This window comes from Hypomesus transpacificus, chromosome 19 (genome assembly GCF_021917145.1).
Source record: "Hypomesus transpacificus isolate Combined female chromosome 19, fHypTra1, whole genome shotgun sequence".
Classification (NCBI taxonomy): Eukaryota; Metazoa; Chordata; class Actinopteri; order Osmeriformes; family Osmeridae; genus Hypomesus; species Hypomesus transpacificus.
The window spans coordinates 1,152,358-1,167,730 of record NC_061078.1 but is presented as its reverse complement, the minus strand read 5'-3'; the positions used below and the strand labels follow the sequence as shown (position 1 = coordinate 1,167,730).

Sequence of the window (15,373 nt, the reverse complement as noted above, 5' to 3'; positions counted from 1 at the left end):
ACATGGGTGGGGGGTCGGGTGAGTGGTGGTCGCCGGGGGATACAAAAGGATGTGTATTGTGAGGATGCACTCACCCGTGACACACTAACCCTGTAAGCCACACACACACACACACAACCAGGTCAAGTCTGCACAGAACATGTGTGCAGACATCTCACACACACACATAGAGACGTCCACACTAACGCATCCCACAGACTGTGGGTGCACCAGACTGACTAACACTAAGCAGCCATTGGATGCCCCCCCCCATATTCTAATGTAACCCTCAGGGGATTACAGACAAGAGATGAGAGAGAGAAGAGAGTGAGGAGAGAGAGATGAGAGAGAGAAGAGAGAGAGAAGAGAGAGAGTGAGAGAGGGGGTTGAGAGATGGGGGAGAGGAGAATGAGAATAGAGAGAGAGAGAGTGAGGAGCGAGAGAGAGAGAGAGAGAGAGAGAGAGAGAGAGAGAGAGAGAGAGAGAGAGAGAGAGAGAGTGAGGAGCGAGAGAGAGAGAGTGAGTGAGGAGAGAGCTGAGAGAGAGAGAGAGAGAGAGAGAGAGAGAGAGAGAGAGAGAGAAAGAGAGAGAGAGAGAGAGAGAGAGAGAGAGAGAGAGAGAGTGAGGAGCGAGAGAGAGAGAGTGAGGAGAGAGCTGAGAGAGAGAGTGAGAGGAGAGGGGGGGGCTTGAGAGATGGGGGAGAGGAATTTGATTTTGGAATGTGTCACACTAGGATTCATTATTATTTATTTGTTGTGATTCAATTTAGGTGTGTGTGTTCTAGTTCAAAATGTCACCAATATTTACACACCTGGACACCAGCTTTTGAATTAGAATTAGAAGTTTTACCTGAAGCTAATAACAAAAGGTAGTCAAATTTAAATAAATAATTTGTGTGTGGCGTGTGTGTGTTTGTGGCCAACACACAAACACACACACACACCACAAACAGACACACACCACCACACACACAAAAACACACCACCAGCATACTCACAAACAAACTGAGGCAAACACACCACCCTCACACACACGCCTTGGGAGCTGGTATCAGTCCAGAGCGAGGCGAGTCCCAGGCCTCCAAGGTGTGATGGAGAGGATGAAACTGAGTCGAAAGGAGAGAGGAACTAATGAAGATTCTAAATGAGGAATACTCTGTACAACCATGATAACTCTGCCCTCCTCTCTTTTTCTGCCTCTCGCTCTGTCTCTCTACTTCTCTCTTTATCTCTCTCTCTCCACCTTTCTCATTATCTCTACCTCTCCCCCTCTCTCACCAGTTAACATATTTTAATTAAAGCTTCTTCACGAAAACACGTTAATTTTAACTTTTTTCCTGGAATCTATGTTCTTTTATCAAGACATTCCAGACAAACTGGTAATTACACTTTATCCCAGGGGTGCGTGGTGTGTGTGTGGTGGTGTGTGTGTGTGTAGTGTGAGTGTTTGTGAATTGTCCCTCGGGAAGTTATTTTCTGTCTAAAGTCCTTACTGTGAAGGGTTGTGTATTTACCTGTGGTAATAGGTGTTCCCTATTGGGAGTTTCCACTGTGTCACACACACACATGCACACATGCACATACTCATACACACTAACTCACACACGTTTGACAGTAATGAGGAAAGGGACTTGGAAGATGCCATTTTAGATAGGGGTGGCATTCAGTCAACACCCCCTTCAGACACCCGCTGCTCTCAATACACCCCCCCCACACACACACACACACCCACACTTACACTCCCAGACAAACACACACACACACCCACACTCCCAGACAAACACACACACACACCCACAAATCATGTCACACATTCGGATAGAGAACTAGCAATTTCTTTATTTTATAAATTTGTTGTTTGGCCTTTGTGTAAGTATTCAGTTGTATACAGTATATAAACATACATATGTACAGAACATACATGCACGTGTATATCTATTTAGAGGTCAGAGGTCAGAGGTTAGGGGTCAGCAGATAGCAGACTGACACATTTTGCAACAGGATCTCACATACAACATGCAGAGAAAGGAACACAGGTAGGACAAGAAGTCTACATGCTGCTAAGTGTAGGTCCTGGATCCTGGTATCCCACAACTGTCTCTCTCTCTTCTCTCCCCTCCTCTCTTCTCTCCCCTCTTTTCTCCTCTCACTTCTCTCCCCTCCTCTCTCTCCTCTGTTTTTGTGTCTGTATTGCTCAACTATTTCCTTTCTCTGTGTGCCCTCTCCTCTCTACCTCCCTCCCTCCCTCACTTCCTCCCTCTCTCTCTGCCTCTCCCTTGCCTCCACATCCCTCCACAAGCATTAGCATATAAATAACTATGTAGCACACACACACACACATGCTGACACAGACAAGCAGACACACACAGGGCATCACAATCACCGCGGCATGTGCTCCCGGTACGCTCCCGGTGCGGTAGCAGTAAACAGGAGACGGCACCAGGAGACGGCCCTGATGTAAAAGCTTTTAGGCTAATTATGACAGACAACACGAAGCTGCTGTGTAGGAAAGATTTAATGACACATAAACACACACCCATATAAACACACACCCACATAAACACACACCCATATAAACACACACCCACATAAACACACACCCATATAAACACACACCCATATAAACACACACAAACACACACCTAACACATACAGTCAAAGTTTGTTTGCATACTGTAAAAAAAGTCTGCATAGTCAGAGAAGAAGTTAGTAGAGGAGGAGAGGAGGAGAAGGGAGGAGAGGAGGAGACTCACAGCAGATCAAGACAGAGAGAGAGAGAGAGAGAGACAGACAGAGAGAGAGAGAGACAGAGAGAGAGACAGAGAGAGAGAGAGAGAGAGAGAGACAGACAGAGAGAGAGAGAGGGGGGGGGGGGCGGGAAAGGATGAATGAGATGGAGGGAACATATTGACAGATAGATAGATAGATAGATAGATAGATCGAGAGATGGGTAGAAGTGAACATATTAACATATCTCTTTTCTCTTGTGTCTCCCCTAGGTAGCCTACTTGACAAAACAAATGTTGGCCGATACCGTGTATGACCACGGTTACCTCCGACAATGTGGTCTTATATCACCCTCTGCCGGTCAGCACCGGGATAGCACCGGGGCCGCCTCACCACAACTCCCTCTCCCAACAATACCCCGACTGGAGATACGCCGCAGCTTGTCGCTGGCTCGCTCGCTCGCACTCTTTCTCAAGTTCAAAAAAGGATTATTGTTTCAATTTGAGACGAAAGTTCCGTTGCTCTATACTAACGATACGTTGGACAGTTGTGCTCGAGCTTTCGGTTGTATTTGGACTTGTGTCAGTGGATTTCATGATGAGTTAGCGTCTGAAACAAAGTACGCTTTCCGTGTCGGAGTTGTTGCACTTCTTGTTGTGTTGTCCTCCCTCTCTTCGTCGTCCACAGTCATCCGGTATGAAACTTTAACCAAGATGGACACGGGAGTGTCTCCTGCCAACCGATAAACTGAGTGCGCGGCTCTTAACAGATCCTTTATCGAATTTACTTTCTTTTATATTCGTAATTTCCTCTCCCAGGCAATTTGATCTGATCGGAGGAGATTCGTCCATTAAGTTGAATATCTTATCTAAGACTTGTTTAATGGAGGAAGATCTTCGCGGACTATGAGGAAGATTTTGCTGAGTTTTTTCGGGGATACTGTGAGTTGGGTTCTTCGGGAACCATGTCGGCTCGTGGTTTCGGACCCTGAAGCCGCTGCCTCTTACCGGCGGAGGCCAGCCTAGACACGGGCAGCGGCAAGGAGCGGAGCAGGCAGCGGGACGCGGCGCAGGAGCGTGAGGCGAGGCGACGGAGCCGGGAGATCGATGCCATGCTAGCCCGGGAGAGGCGCGCGGTCCGCCGGCTCGTCAAGGTTCTTCTCCTCGGTGCTGGGGGAGAGCGGAAAGTCCACGTTCCTTAAACAGATGCGCATTATTAACGGGAAAGAGTTCGATCAGAAAGCACTACTTGATTCCGGAACACAATCTATGACAACATTCTCAAGGTGAGAAAGTAAAAAAGATAAACGCTTTCAGTTATTGACTAAGTTATTCGCCATGTTAATATTATCGTGTAATCTATTGAAATATGCCTTTGGTGTGATTTGTTTGGCACAAGGATAGCGGAAACAAAGTTGGTGACCCGGAGGGGGGGTGGAGGGGGGGGGGGGGGGGTGGAGGAGGGGGGGGGGGGGGTGATTTGACAGTATCCCAGGACTAGACCACCTGTTGACCCCATATACACACACACACACTCGCACACACTCCATTGAAACATTCCTGTAATGACCAGAAGAGCAGAGGGCATGTTAGAACAGAAGGTGAGAAAACATCAATGTTCAAACCAAACCTTGAGATGTTCCAACTCAGACTGTCACTGTTAGGAGCTGAAAGGAAACTTACCACTTTTTTTTGACATGACAGAATGGACCTGCACCACATTGGCTGCATCATGTGACAAGGACAGAGAGAGAGAGAGAGAGAGAGAGAGAGAGAGAGAGAGAGAGAGAGAGAGAGAGAGACACACACACAGGATGCATAACACTGACAGAGTTAGTAGTAGGAGAGAGAAAAGGTGGAGGAGAGAGATAGAGAGGAGGAGGAGAGAGATAGAGAGGAGGAGGAGAGAGACAGAGAGGAGGGGAGAGAGAGATACAGAGGAGGAGAGAGAGAGAGGGAAGGAGAGGAGGAGGAGAGAAATAGAGAGGAGGAGGAGGAGAGAGATAGAGAGGAGGAGGAGAGAGATAGATAGGAGGAGGAGAGAGATGGAGAGGAGGAGGTGAGAGATAGAGAGGAGGAGAGACGAGGAGGGAACAGATTGAGAGAGGAAAACGGGAACATACTTCGTGACAGATGTCTCTTGGCAAGATAATATTTATCCCACTTATTGTTTAACTGGTTACCCCCCCCCCCCCCCCCCACGCACACAGACATAAACATATCACTTACTACTTATGGTAACTGTGTGTGAGTGTATGTGTGAGTGTGTGTGTGTGGGTTGGAGGGATTACCTTGGGTCTAAGTCATCTCTTGTATATGTCTACAAACATATCCCCCCCTCCTCCCCCTCTCCCTCTCCTCCTCACTGCCCTCCCCTCTCTGTCCCTCTCCCTCTCTTCCTCCCCCTTCTTACAGCTCTCCCCTCTCTGTCCCTCTCCCTCTCCTCCTCCCCCTTCTCACTGCTCTCCCCTCTCTGTCCCTCCCCCTCTTTCTCCCTTTCTCTTCCTCCCCTCCTCTCCATCCTTCCTCTCTCTGTTTCTCTCCTTCCCCTCCTCTCTTCCTCTCTCTGCTTGTGTGAGTGACTAGTATCTAGTGTATACAGCCTATGTTAGTCATAGCTGAAAGGGCCTCCCCCTCACACACACACACACGCATGCACGTACACACACACGCATGCACGTACACACACACACATGCACGTACACACACACACATGCACGTAGACACACAAACATTCACGGTCACAGGAGAGAGATACACTCACAAACACTCACACTGTCACATAAACACACATGTTTAGGAATGATGTGTCCTCTGCCCTATCTCTGATCGCACTTTCACACACACACACATTCACACACACACACACACACACACACACACACACACACACACACACACACACACACACACACACACACAGACAGACAGACAAGCAGGCAGACCTTCAGACAAGCTTCATTAAGATGCAGCTGTAAACAGGGTTAATGGAGTTGGTAATTCTTTGAACTCATTTACTGTTACCCCATAATAAACCCTTTGATGTCTTCAGTGGGACTGTGGTAATGTGTGTGTGCTAACATATGTGTATTTATATGTGTGTGTTTCAGGGCATGCGTGTGTGTAACACGTGTAACATGTATGTGTCACAGGGCATGCGTGTGTGTAACACGTGTAACATGTATGTGTCACAGGGCATGCGTGTGCTGCTGGATGCCAGAGACAAGCTGGGCATCTCCTGGCAGAGCTCAGAAAACGAGAAGCACGCCATGCTGCTGATGTCATCCTGGGAGGGTTGCCATGGCACCGGGGGGGTGGAGCCAGGGGACTTCCAGCTGTACGTGTCGGCGCTCAGCGCCCTCTGGAGGGATGGAGGGGTACAGCAGGCGTACGCACGCCGCAGCGAGTATCAGCTGGTGAGAAAACACTCACACACATATACACACACACACACTCACACACATATACACGCACACACTCACACACACGTATACACACACACACACACAGATCATGCTCATAAGGCCCTGACCTTTTACCATCTCTCTCTCTTCTCTCTGTCTCTCCTCTCTCTCTCTCGCTCTCCTCTATCTCCCTCTCCTTCCCCCCTTCTCTCTTTTTCTTCCTTCTCTCTCCCTCTCCCTCTCTCTCTCTCTCTCTCTCTCTCTCTCCCTCTTTCTCTCTCTCTCTCCCCTCTTTCCATCTCCCGCTTGCCCTCTCCATCTTCAGGTTAGCACAGCAGAGCTTTCCCAGGAAACATTGGAGCAGAGCCAAAGAGAGAGGGATAGAGAGAGAGAGACAGAGAGAATGATAGAGAGAGGGAGTGAGGAAAAGAGAGCTAAAGAGAGTAACAAGAGAAAAGAGTCAAGTAGAAACTGGGACACACACTGCGCACACACACTTCTTCAAACACTCATGATCTCTACTTATCTTTCTCTCCTCCTCCCCTCTCTCTCTCTCTCTCTCTCTCTCTCTCTGTCTCTCTCTCTCTCTCTTTCTCATGTGTATGTGTGTGTGAGAGAGAGTGAGTTTGTGTGTAGGAATGTGTTTGTAAGTGTGTGTGTGTTATAGTTATCTACAATGTTACAGTAAAAATTAGGTGGTTCATGTGTCCTATAAAACTTAGTAGTTTTTATAAACACTTCCTGTAGTTCCTAAGCACATGCGTACAAGGGAGGAGGAGAGGACTAGCTGGTCCCACACTCTGTGTCACTAAGTAATGATTCAGTCAGACTGGAGAGCTGATCCCAGCAGCATTGATCTAGACTCTGGGATCGATTAACTGGCCTGTCAGGAAGCCAGTCAGACGAGACAGAGTAGATTAATCACTTCCTGGTTGCAACATCACAAAATAGGAGAGGGAATTCTCTCTCTCCCTCTCCCTCCCCCTTTCAGTCATGGTCTTTTTTGTGGTTCTTATCCAGAGAAATGTCACACTGTGTGTGTGCGTGTGCATGAAGGGCCTTCTTCAAGCATAGGGACTGCTCTCTAAAAAACACCATGTTTCCATAGCGACTAGAGGAAGAACTTGCCACATGCAGACCCACACACTCACACACAACCTATTCAGGTCGAGCTGTTGTAAAGCCTGTAATCTATCCATACAAACTGTGAATGGATACATTCCTTTAGCCTTACTCACACGCACACTTTCTGTCTACAATCTGCTCCAATCTGAGTGTGTGTGTTTGTGCCTGCAGGTGTGTGTGTGAGTGAGTGTGTGTTTGTGCCTGCAGGTGTGTGAGTGAGTGAGTGTGTGTTTGTGCCTGCAGGTGTGTGAGTGTGTGTGTGTTAGGAAATATGGATGTGACCTTAGTGAGGTTTGTTTTGAGAGCACCAGGGGCCTCATGTATAAACGTTGCGTACGCACAAAAAGCTTGCGTACGATGGTTTTCACGCACACTTTGTGATGTATAAAGATTTACTTGACGTGAGAATGTGTGGACCGTCCGCAAAGTCTTGTCTGGCTCTGTAACATGGCGAATTCTAACTGAAAAGTGCTGAAACTCACCAAACATTACCTACAAAATAAAGTTTCCACTACTACGTTTATGACGTTGACTATTCAAAAAACATAAAATAAAAGTTTGATCATTAATGTGGATGATCATATCAAAATGTCAAAACCCAAAACGGGAAATGCTATATAGCCTTTCATTTAATCTGCCACCACTTAAGAACTTCTGTTAAACTTGAGGGTATCAAACGAACGACAAAATTATTCAGGAAATGCATGTCACGCTAACCCTATAACTGCCATGCTGTTACATTGCGCCACCACTCGTTTCTGAATTTAAAGTTTTACATCAGACCATTTCTTCTTAATTTCTGCCATGGTCCGGTTCACTGAACCCACAGCATTTATGGCCCTATAATTATAATAATTTTATTTGTAATGCACTTTACATTTAGCTAAATCTCAAAGTGTTGCAGGTTAAAAACAAGAAAGGGCGCAAATAGTGACAGTTTTCCACTCTGCCGACTTTCTTTTGTCGCTAATACCTGATGACAGGCCGCCAAACAGGACAAATGTTCTCGCCTCCACCTCAGTTGTCAGAACCTCAATCTCACAGTCTGTGATTTTTTTCTTTTTTGCGTGTTTAGCCATTATACCGTATTTTCTTCGAATAAACGCTGCGGCGTTTATTAAATAACGTTCATTGGTGCGGGGTTAATTTGAAGAAAGACGGTAATTCAGACAACGAAATGACCTCAGGAGCTAATTTACAGTCCATCTGCATATTCATTTATGGGAGCAGGCAAGGCGGGGTCAGTGGCTCGTTCACGTGCGGTCAATCTCACGTTGATTGTGATTTATAAAGGAAAGGTGCGCAGGACCTGGCGTACGACCGGTTTTATACATGTGAATATTTCTGTGCGTTGGTACTTTTCGAGTTTTGGCCGTACGCCATCTTCTGGTATGAAAGCTGCGCAATCATTTATACATGAGGTCCCTGGTCAGTGACCCGGAATCCTTTTTCTCTCTTTTTCTCTCTGTCTTTCTCCCTCTCTCACTCTCACTCTCTCTCCCTCTCTCATCTCTCTTTCTCTCATCTCTCTTTCCCTCAACTCTCTCTCTGTCTTTCTCCCCCTCTCATCTCTCTATCTCCCTGTGTCTTCTGTCTCTCTGTCTTTCTCACACGCTCTGTCTTTCTCACACGCTCTCTCCCTCTCTCTCTCTCTCTCTCTCTCTCTCTCTCTCTCTCTGTGGGGGTGATGTGTGGTACATCTCTGGGTAAACCTCTAACAGACTCCTCCTCTTCCTGTCTCCAGAGCGAATCAGTCAAGTACTTCCTGGATAACTTGGACCGGATTGGTCAACTGGTAAGTCAAAATCCTCTAACCACAATCGAGTACCAAAACAATCCCAGAATAGAACTCTTTAAACTCTGCCCCCTCTCCTTCCCCCCAGGGGTACTCCCCCAGCAGACAGGATATCCTGTTAGCCAGGAAGGCCACAAAGGGCATCGTGGTTCATGACTTCATCATCAAGAAGATCCCGTTCCTGATGGTGGATGTGGGAGGTCAAAGGTCACAGAGGCAGAAGTGGTTCCAGTGTTTCGACGGCATCACCTCCATCCTGTTCATGGTGTCCTCGTCTGAGTACGACCAGGTACACCTTTTCCCACACACACACACACACCATACAGTATACCCCCTCTCCCTCTCTCTCTCTCTCTCTCTCTCTCTCTCTCTCTCTCTCTCTCTCTCTCACACACACACACACACACACCATACAGTATACCCCCTCTCTCTCTCACACACACACACACACTATCCATTACACACACACACTCACACACACCATCCAGTACACACACACACACACACACCATCCAGTATACCCCCCCCCCCCTCCCCATAGACGAACAGGGGATATGAGAGGCACGTGTGTGGACAGACTATGGAGTCTTTGTGGTCTGACAGACCCACCCTGATTGGATGGATAAGGGCTGCTCCTCACCCCTGATTGGTTAATACCACGGTTCACATGACGACCATGGACCCTTTAAGTGGGTCACACAGCATCAGGAACCTGTTATCTGCCCACCACTCTCTCTGCACCACACACACACACACACACACACACGGTAAGCTGAACTACACTGTACTCTGGCTGTACTCAGACAGTGTGTGTGTGTGTGTGTGTGCTGTATGGTGTGTGTGTGCTGTATGGTGTGTGTGTGTGCTGTATGGTGTGTGTGTGCTGTATGGTGTGTGTGTGCTGTATGGTGTGTGTGTGTGCTGTATGGTGTGTGTGTGCTGTATGGTGTGTGTGTGTGCTGTATGGTGTGTGTGTGTGCTGTATGGTGTGTGTGTGTGCTGTATGGTGTGTGTGTGCTGTATGGTGTGTGTGTGTGCTGTATGGTGTGTGTGTGTGCTGTATGGTGTGTGTGTGCTGTATGGTGTGTGTGCTGTATGGTGTGTGTGTGCTGTATGGTGTGTGTGTGTGCTGTATGGTGTGTGTGTGCTGTATGGTGTGTGTGTGTGCTGTATGGTGTGTGTGCTGTATGGTGTGTGTGTGCTGTATGGTGTGTGTGTGTGTATGGTGTGTGTGTGCTGTATGGTGTGTGTGTGTGTGTGGTGTGTGTGTGTGCTGTATGGTGTGTGTGTGTGTGTGGTGTGTGTGTGTATGGTGTGTGTGTGTGCTGTATGGTGTGTGTGTGTGCTGTATGGTGTGTGTGTGTGTGTGGTGTGTGTGTGTATGGTGTGTGTGTGTGCTGTATGGTGTGTGTGTGTGTGTGGTGTGTGTGTGTATGGTGTGTGTGTGTGCTGTATGGTGTGTGTGTGCTGTATGGTGTGTGTGTGTGCTGTATGGTGTGTGTGTGTGTATGGTGTGTGTGTGTGTGTGTGTGTGTATGGTGTGTGTGTGTGTGTGTGTGTGTATGGTGTGTGTGTGTGTGTGTATGGTGTGTGTGTGTATGGTGTGTGTGTGCAGGTCCTGATGGAGGACCGCAGGACCAACCGTCTGGTGGAGAGCATGAACATCTTTGAGACGATCGTGAACAACAAGCTGTTCCTCAATGTGTCCATCATCCTGTTCCTCAACAAGACAGACCTGCTGCTGGACAAGATCCGCTCTGCCGACATACGCAAACACTTCCCTGAGTACCGGGGAGACCCCCTCAGGCTGGAGGACGTCCAGGTACACACACACACCACGTGTCCACACCAAACACACACACCACGTGTACACACCAAACACACACACACCACGTGTACACACCAAACACACACACCACGTGTACACACCAAACACACACACACCATGTGTACACACCAAACACACACACACCATGTGTACACACCAAACACACACACCACGTGTCCACACCAAACACACACACCACGTGTACACACCAAACACACACACACCATGTGTACACACCAAACACACACACACCATGTGTACACACCAAACACACACACCACGTGTACACACCAAACACACACACACCATGTGTACACACCAAACACACACACACCATGTGTACACACCAAACACACACACACCATGTGTACACACCAAACACACACACACCACGTGTCCACACCAAACACACACACCACGTGTACACACCAAACACACACACACCATGTGTACACACCAAACACACACACACCATGTGTACACACCAAACACACACACCACGTGTACACACCAAACACACACACACCATGTGTACACACCAAACACACACACACCATGTGTACACACCAAACACACACACCACGTTTACACACCAAACACACACACCACGTGTACACACCAAACACAAACACATTTCATGCTGATGACTCCCTCTCCCTCCTCCCTCCATGTCTCCCTCCCTCCTTCTGTCCCTCCCTCCCTCCAGTCGTTCCTGGTCCAGTCTTTCAACCGTAAGCGTCGTAACCGGGGGAAACCACTCTTCCACCACTTCACCACGGCGATCGACACAGAGAACATCCGCTTTGTGTTCCATGCCGTCAAAGACACCATCCTGCAGGAGAACCTGAAGGACATCATGCTGCAGTGACCCCTGACCCCCACACGACCCCCACACAACCCTGACCCCATACTGAACTCCCCCCCTGCTGACCTAAACCAAGAACCACTAACTATTGAGAGAGGGGTGGGAGAGGGGGGAGAAATGACCTTTTTCTGATGGCCCTTCAGGGTACGATGTCCCAGTATACTCCCTGAGAGAGAGAGAGAATTTTGATCATATGTGATGCACAAGTTACACAAATCGTCTTTCACATGAACTTTCACAAGAACAAGAGAATCCCTCTCTTTCTCTCTGTCTCTCTGTCTCTCTCGCTCTCTCTCTTTCTCCGTCTGGGAACAGCTGCAGACTGAAGGAGTCACCACTCCGCCCCTCTCCCCCCCTCTCCCACCTTCTCCTCACCCTCGTCCAGACAAAAGAGGGATTGTGCCCCCGCTCCTCGCCTCCCTCGCGGGTGGAGAGAGAAGAGACTTGGAGGGCTAAAACAACAACCCTCACTCACTCACTCAGACACACACACACCACACACAGCACGCACACACACTACAACAACCATACAAAAACCCTAAACTGCAGGCTGTTATGCTCTCATGTAGAGTGTACAGGACATTGTGATAGTGTGTTTATTGATGCATCCTTTTATGATTCTGGATTCTTGATGAATCTGTCTCACTGTTTCATCCCTCAACTCCTCCTAGCATCTACTTCCTACCTACTTACAGGCGAGGAGCGGGTGAGTCTCCTAGTGTCCTAGTCCTGTCCCCTAAGCCCTACACTCTGCTTCCTACCTAGTTGTATGTGTGTGTGTGTGTGTGTGCGTGCCTGTGTGTGCATGCCTGTGTGTGTGTGTGTGTGTACGCATGTGTAATCATTAGTCTAGAACACACTCTGTCACCACTAACCTTTACTGCAATGTGACTCTAACGCTGTATAGGATCTGTTTTGGATGATGTGTTCATTTCACTGGATGTAACAGAAAACCCCGAGACGACAGGCAGAAATATGTTTTTGGAAGGAGGGAGAAGAGGGAGTTTGTTTTGTACTGATTCTGTGATTTCCAGAGGTAAATACACTGTTGTTCTCTGGTGAGAGGCTGTCTGCGTTGTCTCTCTCTCTCCTCGTCTCCCTCTCTCTATATCTGCCTTTCTTTCACTCTTTCTTCATGACTATTTTTTCAGTATTTTTCAGTCCCTCCCCCTCTCTCTGCTCTCTGGGTGTGCTTATCAGGCAGGGAGGGAGGGAGGGAGGGAGTTATGATAAGAGCAGAGAGAGAGAGTGCTTGCAAGGACAGTTTCACCGGGTTAGAGTTATTCAAGTAGAAGCACAGGGTAGCAATACCTAAATTGCTACCCACACACAATAAACAAACACACAAACACATATTAACACACACTTTCAGTCCGAAGAGTGTAGTCCTCTTAGTCTCTTACTAAATGTGAGTTTGTGTTCGAGAGAGAAAAGAGAGAGGAGAGAGAGAGGAGAGAGGGCGATGGCTGTGCATTGGAAGGACATTGGGAGGGTGGGAGAGAGGGCTGGACAGGGGGAGGGAGGAGAGAGGGCTGGGGAGGAGGATGGGAGAGAAGGCTGGACAGGGGGAGGGAGGGAGAGAGGGCTGGGGAGGGGGAGGGAGGGAAAGAGGGCTGGAGAGGGGGAGGGAGGGAGAGAGGGCTGGAGAGGGGGAGGGAGGGAGAGAGGGCTGGAGAGGGGGAGGGAGGGAGAGAGGGCTGGAGAGGGAGGGAGGAGGGAAATGAGTGGGACGGAGAGAATGTAAAAAAAGGAGGGAGGAAGAAAGGGGAGGAGAGTCATATTTCTAGACTTCCTGAGCTGAAACACACATCAGTGTAAACCCCAAACCAACATCCTAGCAGGAGCGGGAGGGGGAGGAGTGGGACACCAGGGATGAGACAATGACAGATCTCAGTGGGATCAGGAGTGTGTGTGCTGGTCTAGGTGCGGGCAGACCGGTTGGAAGCTCTACTGACAAGCAACGGGACGATCCCTCATGTGTGTGAGAGAGAGAGAGAGAGAGAGAGAGAGAGAGAGAGACAGAGACAGAGAGACTGTTTATAGAACAGAGGACACAGGAAGCCTGGTTCTGAACTCCTCCACAACATGTGTGTGTGTCTTTGTATGGGAGGGGTTGTGTGTGTGTGTGTGTGTGCTTGTTTGTGCGTGTGTGTAAGTGAGAGAGAGAATGAGAGAAAGAGGAAAACCTGTTTTCATCGACAAGATTAGAACAACAGACATCTGAATAGTTGTGGTGTGGAGAAGAGAGTCAAGAGGTAAGTAAAGGAGGCTAGGAGGCAAGGAAGCAAGGAGGCAAGGAGGCAAGGCCACAGTTCAGAGTTAAAACACAGGCTGTTGTGATGGTGTGAGTGTTCATGTGAACTTGTATGACAAGCATAAACATCTGTACCTTCATGGGAACATAATAAAAACACAGGGGCGTAGCCAGGACATTATTTCTGGGGGGGCCAGCTCTGGCTAGTCTTTTATTTGGGGTGGCACATGATTGTCAAAAACTACTATTTTAAAACCCACACATTGCATCACTCAGAGCAGCAGTTTTCTAACGGCTCATCTAGTCTTATGGACACTAATGATGTCTTATTGATAATCCCATGTTATTGGAATGGGTGCTTAGATAATGTGCGAGTGCGATGTGTCATGATTAAGTGAGGGGGTTCGGGACCTTAACATGAGAACATGTTTTTAGTGCAAGTGACAGAAAGACACTATATGAATTGTCATTTTAGGCGATAATTTATTTAGGTAAACTGTAGCATTTTAAGTGCAATATTCTATTAATTTCAATTATATATACATATGTATATATAAAGAGAGAGAAAAGCAAAAATATACGTGTGTGTGTGTGAGAGTGTCTTTTTTGTTTGTTAGCTTAGGCCTATTTGTTATTCTTAAGAACATATCTGAGAGTGTCTGTCTCTCTTGGAAAAACTAAAGATGTAAGATGAAAAATATCACTAGCTCCTCCTTTTTATTGTTGAGAGACCTTTTTTGAAACGTCTTTAGAAACTTTTTGAAAAAGAAATGTTACAGAATAGTTTTTTTTTCCACACACAGTGAGAGGAGAGGGGAGAGGAGAACAGAAGTCTAGAACCTAAAGCAGAGCAGTATAGTAGAGTCCTCGAAAATATTTTTCCAACCTTTAGAAACTTTTTTTTCCGAAAAAAGGGTGGAGAGGTAGAGAGTGAGAAAGAGGGAGGGAGAGGAGGAGATTTGGGCGGGAGAGAGAATGATATCTAAGCACACCCTGAGTTTAGCCTGCAGTTCTGTAGTTTCTCTGGTTCCCCACCAGGGGGAGTTAAAACTCTGGTTTTGCGACAATGCTGAAGTTTCCGCTAAGGCATATCACACTAAGTCCCTCACTGACCCCAAAAGACTTGTTTTTGATTAATTTGCAGATAGGAATGACTCATTTTGTTCATTTGAATCTGTCAGGAAATGCATAGAGCGATGGGTTGGCTTATCTGGATACATTTATAAATAAAAAATATGCAAGTATATGCAAATATTTTTTACATATTAATTAATTGACACAGTGTTCTTCTGTGTGTGTTGTGTGTGTGTGTTGTGTGTGTATGCATGTGTAGACTACGTGTGCTTCCGTAACACCACCCTTGCAGGGTGTTCTGCAGTGGAAATATCTAGAATATTT

At 47.5% G+C, this 15,373-nt stretch overlaps 1 protein-coding gene across 1 annotated transcript; it reads left to right on the top strand.

Annotated features, from left to right (window-relative positions):
• The first annotated feature begins 3,703 nt into the window (after nt 1-3,703).
• Nucleotides 3,704-12,007, top strand: LOC124481932 (guanine nucleotide-binding protein subunit alpha-12-like). The gene is given in 8 exon segments (XM_047042227.1): nt 3,704-3,876; nt 3,878-3,953; nt 3,956-3,990; nt 5,899-6,120; nt 8,978-9,028; nt 9,117-9,317; nt 10,644-10,850; nt 11,563-12,007. Coding segments are annotated over 8 exon segments (1,014 nt in total). The 5' UTR covers nt 3,704-3,816; the 3' UTR covers nt 11,725-12,007.
• Nucleotides 12,008-15,373: the final 3,366 nt, after the last annotated feature.